The sequence below is a fragment of the Carlito syrichta genome, unplaced genomic scaffold (genome assembly GCF_000164805.1).
Source record: "Carlito syrichta isolate Samal-C Ts95f unplaced genomic scaffold, Tarsius_syrichta-2.0.1 Scaffold316424, whole genome shotgun sequence".
NCBI lineage: Eukaryota > Metazoa > Chordata > Mammalia > Primates > Tarsiidae > Carlito > Carlito syrichta.
The window spans coordinates 364,887-369,954 of record NW_007260520.1 but is presented as its reverse complement, the minus strand read 5'-3'; the positions used below and the strand labels follow the sequence as shown (position 1 = coordinate 369,954).

The window sequence follows — 5,068 nt, the reverse complement described above, 5'->3', positions numbered from 1 at the left end:
GGTCCCCTGGATCCACCACCAGGTGCAGGGCAGCCCGGAACTGCTCGTGTGACACTCGCTGTGGGTCCCGCGGTGGTGAGCGGGGCCCAGGGGGTCCAGGGACGGCAGGGGTGGTGGGGGTGTCAGAGGTGCGCGCTGGGGGGGCCAGCTGGGGCTCGGAGGCGTGGGGACCCAGCACTCCAGGGCTGGGGGGTCCGCGGGCTCGGGCAGGAGGCCGGGAGGAGGAGGAGGGCTGGGGGACAGCCAGGCCCCCTGCTGATGGCCCGTTGGGCGCCACGTCATGAGGCTCGCCCTGCAACAGAAGAGTGGTGGCTGTCAGTGGAAGGCACCCAGGCCAGCTCTGCTCCCCGAGCAGGAGACGGCCCGGCCATGGGACAGACACATGGGTGGTCAGGATGAGATGCACAGTGGGCTGGGCATGGGTTGGAGCTGGCAGGTGGGGAGCAGGAAGCAACGGGAAAGGGAGGGTGGGGCCTGGTGGGGGTGGTTACCTGGGCACCCCGGGATGGGTGGTCCGTATCAGCCCGTGGGTACGTGTTAAAGGGCCGGCCGGCCGCCAGTTTCGCCCCACTGGCCAGACCGACAGGCTGCGGGGTGCTGACGTCAGGCCCAGAGAGGGGGCGTTTGTCCCGGGAGGACTCCTGGGGTCCCCCTGAGCCCTCCCTGGAACACTTGGGCCTCTTCTCTGGCCCCACCCGTCGCCTGTCTCCACTGCCGCCACCCGCCTCGCTGCGACCGGCGATCCGGCCATGGCTGCCTGCCTTCCCTGGGCCCCCACGGGCCGTGGCGGCCTGCTCCTCTGGCACCCCATTCTCCTGGCGGGCACGGGTGGGTGGTGGCGGCGGGCTGTCTCTCCGCAGGGAGTTGGAGCGTGTCACCGACATGTTCTCAAACTCGTCCAGCAGCAGCGTGAGGGCCCCATCCTTGGCACCTTTGCTGCCCCGCACGATGGTCTGGGGACCAGGGCAATGGCCGGGTGGGGGCCGGGCAAGAAGGAAGGGGACACAGGATGCGCATCCGACACACGGGGGCAGGACAACACGACACACACAGAGACAAGACAGAGACGAAATGAGGCAATGCCATGGTGATGAGGCAGGGGCGGTGGGGTGGAGGGGCTGCAGGAGGGAGCACGAGCCCTCTCCAGGGGCAGACCTCCAGTGTTCCCGGGCCGGAGGGACCCCTGAGTAGCAGCCCCTTATTCTTCTCCTGCTCCCCAGACTGGGGGGAGAACACTGTCCTGGGGTGGAGAGGAGGGTGGGCAGACGCCAACCTACCCCATAATCAGTCCAAGAGCTGCAAATTACAGGCTGCCAGGATCAGGGCACGGCCTGGCACTTCCTCCCCTCCAGGATGCAGGGTCGTTAAGCCCCAAACCACACTCTCTGCAGCCATGAAGGCCGAGGGTGGGGTGCAGGGAGAGTCAGAAAGGCCTGGGCCCAAGGTTGGGGGGCAAGAGGTTCTCAGGAGCACGCTGGCCAACGCACGTGGGGACCAGGCAGGAGTCGAGTGTGTCCCGCACTCTGCATCTGCCAGTCCTCACCCTGCCTCCCTCGAGAGCCCCCTGCTAGCTCCAGGCGCAGGGGTCTCCTGGCTGCTCCTCAACACGCCAGGCATGCTGTCACCTCAGGGCCTCTGTGCTGGCTGTTCCCTCTGCCTGGAACATCTTCCCCCCGAGGGGCCCCAGGTCTTTGTTCCAAGCTCAGTGTCCTCAGCGGCTTTTGCTGATCACCTGTAGCCCAAGGTGCCAGCCCCTGCTACTCCCTCTCCCCTTTCTGCCTCTTTCTCCTTTACAGCACCAGACACCAGCTGACGCAAAGCACTTGTGTATCTGTCCATTGCCTGGCTCTGCCCAGTAGAGTATTCCTGAGAGCAGTGACTATTTTGTACTCCCTGTTTCTGGTCCTGCTACATCTTAGCACCTGGACCAGCATCTGGCTCCAAGAAGATGCTCAGGAAACCTTTGCTGAACCAAGGAGAGAGGGAGAGAGGGAAGGAGGGAGGGAGGGAGGGGCTGAAAGTCACAGTGAGCTGAGGATATGAGACCTGATGGGCCCTGGGAAGGCGTGGTGAACACTCGGCCAGACTTTAGTGTCAGGACCAGTAGTTGCGAGGGTCCTTGGAGGAGGCCTGGGGAGATTTCCAGCCAAGGGCAGCAAACACAGGTGCCCATGAAGCTGCCAACGAGACACAGGACAATGTGCTCCTTTCTCCTGGTGGACACAGTCATAGGTGGGCCCCACAGCTGGATTTCCAGAGGCCTTAGTGTGGGTATAGCCTACGCGCAAGTGGCCCCAGGGCCAAGCAGGAAAGACACGAAACAGAGGGGTTGGGTGGGGCCTGTGGGAGGCAGTGCCCACCTGCGGAGGCAGCTGCCTGTTGGCTCCAGCTACTCTGTCACGAGAAGCCACAAATATAGGCTCGATGTGAAATCTCTCGCTTGTTAAGTAGTGGCAAAGAAGCCCAGGTAATCAAGAGCTCCCTGCATGGGCTGCACGAGACTGAGACTGCACCATGTCTACAGCCACCTTGCCAACCTCAGGCTCCTCCTCCACAGGCCTAGGCTGGGCACCGGGAGAGGGTGAGTCAGCCACGGGCCCACCCCCCAGGCACTGGCCTGTTACCCACAGGCCCACCCACTCCACCACCTGGGAACAAACCTGGCCAACCTCTCCCTGGCCTGAGGCCTTTCCCAGTCCCCAGTGGTCTTGGGGTAGAGTCCGTGCCTGAGGCTGGCTTCCCAAGGTCCAGCGTGGGCTTACCCCTCACCCCTGCCAGCACAGGCCTTCTGGGCATCAAGACCACGACTCATATAATTTCACATGGAGGCTGGATAGGGTTAGAGCACGGACCTTAAAAACAGATCTTGGTTCAAATCCCAACCCTGCACTTCGCTCAAGATAGCAGGAAAAAAAAGCCCAAACCAAAAAACCCCCAACGTGTCGCATGAGTTATTTCCTCCACTAAAACCCTAGCTTCCCTGCTAGCGGCCTCAATTCCTCCTCCTCCTCAGCTCAGCTAGGTGTCCCCTCCTCAGAAAGCTTGCCTGGTTCCTGGCGGGGTCAGGTGCCTCCTCTGGGTGCCCCCGTCTAAGCTCTGACCACTTGGGGGAGTTATCTGCAATTGGGCCTGTCCCCTCCACTGCCACAGGAGCTCAGGAAAGGCTTGGGACAGGTGTGGTACTGGGGACAGGAGCATAGAGCTCAGGGTGTGTGGACCTGGGAAAGGCAGGACTTGAGGCTGTGTGGGCATGGTCAGAGCGGCCAGCGAGGGCTTGGCGTTGGGGCACATGGTTGGAAGTGGGTGAAAGGCCAGCGTGGGGCCAGGATCGAGCGGAGAGTTGGGGGCTGCCTCTGCTTGAGCTCAGTGAGGCGGTGTTGGCCATGGGGCCAAGCACGGGGCTGAGGGCCGGGCCCCTCTGCAGGGGTGGGTGGGGCAGGGGAGGTGGTGGGGGGTGCTGGCATACCTTGGGGGCCCCGGGCTGGATGGAGGTGATGCAGGCAGGGTCCACCAGGGGCTTGGGCCGGCGGGCCGACTCCTCGATCAGGCTCTGCCACTGGCGGGGCAGCCCCGTGAACTTCTGCTCGTGCTGGTCAAAGCCTGTGTGCACGCGGTGCTCGAAGTTGGACGGTGCTGAGATCTCCACCCGCTTTTTCCTCTTCCCAAACATGGCGCCGGGTCTTAGCACCTTCGCCCAGGAGGCCTGCAAGAGGGAACCACCTGTGGGATGAGTGGCAGGTGGCCTGAGCCTGCCCATGCCTTCTTCCTCTGCCCCGGCCCTGTTCCAGTCATCCTCGTCTCCCACCTGGACCAACAGGAGGCAGCGGCCTCCTCCTGGCATCCCCACTCACCCCCACGGCCCAGCAGCATCTGTGCCCATGTGCAGACCGAGGAAGCCTGTGAACACCTGAGTCAGGTCACGACCCTCCCCTGCTCCAAACCTTCCATGGCTCTGTCTCACACGGGAAAAGCCAGAGGGAGTCCTCCCTGTGACCCATTCGGCCCCACACAATCTGCCCCGTCACCTCTCTGCTCTCACCCCCCCCAATACCTCAGGGGCTTTGCATGGGCTGAACCCTCTACCTGGGACATTCCTTCCCAGTGTCCACGCCAGGCTCCCACTCCCCTCTTCAGTTCTCAGAATCATCAGTTATGCCTGTCCTGCCCATCAAGTAAAACAGCCCCGTGTCCCATGCTCCCTGCACCACGCGGCCTCATAAGCATGTGTGGCTTGTGGAGTTGTTTGCTCCAGCACTTACTAGTTCAGTGTCCACAACCCCCCAACAGAACATCAGCCCACCCTCTGGCCAGGTCTCACCTGCCCAGTCTCCTCATGTCCCCCCATACTGGGAGTACTGTGTGTACTCAGTGGACAGTTGCCGATGGCCTGCCACAGCCACCCCTGCCTGTCCAGCCCTGACTCTGGGCTGGGAACACCACATATTTGGTTGTTCACTCAACAAGCAGTGACTGAGCCTGTGGTGAGCGGAACGCCCAGGCATCCTCTCTGCATACTCCTCATCTTTAGGCTCTGCGGGACCAGCACACAGTAAATGCTCAATAAAAGCTGGTTTAAAAACCAGAGAAGCCGAAGGGGAGACGAGCTGAGAGTGGCATCCCACAGGGAGCCCAGAGCACAAGTCTCTCCGCCATGCATGGACCGTGATGGTGGGCAAATGGCTTAACTTCTCTGTGCCGGGATCTACACCCACAGGGCTGCTGTGAGCAGCAAAATACACGAACATCAGCAGAGCCTGGCCCAGGATTGGCATAAGCAGAGCCTCCAGCAAGTGCTCTTGTGCCTACTAGCCTGCCCCAGTCAGTGCCTGGAGTGAGGGGCCCCACCCTGGCTGTCCCACACGGGCCCCTGGAGTCACACAGACCTGACTTGACTCAGGAAGGGCCCTTAGGCAGGTGATGTCTCCTCCTGTGGCTCTGGATTACTCATCTGTAAAATGGGAAGAAGCATCCATTCACTTACTTGTTTATTCAGTAATAATGCAGCAACACGCCTCCTTTGTGCCCAGCCCTATGCTGGATGGCGCCTGGGCCACAGCAGTGACCAGAC

The 5,068-nt window shown here is 62.0% G+C and overlaps 1 protein-coding gene across 1 annotated transcript in view; it reads right to left on the bottom strand.

The window, feature by feature from the left end:
- PAK4 (p21 (RAC1) activated kinase 4) overlaps positions 1-3,679 on the bottom strand; it is a 9,584-nt gene extending 5,905 nt beyond the window's left edge. Inside the window, exons 1-3 of the mRNA XM_008074398.2 lie at positions 3,467-3,679; positions 492-953; positions 2-292 (exon numbers count right to left, since the gene is read on the bottom strand). Coding sequence (XP_008072589.1) covers positions 2-292; positions 492-953; positions 3,467-3,670 — 957 coding nt within the window. The 5' untranslated portion in view covers positions 3,671-3,679. The remainder of the gene's footprint in view (position 1; positions 293-491; positions 954-3,466) is intronic.
- Between the last annotated feature and the right edge of the window lie 1,389 nt (positions 3,680-5,068).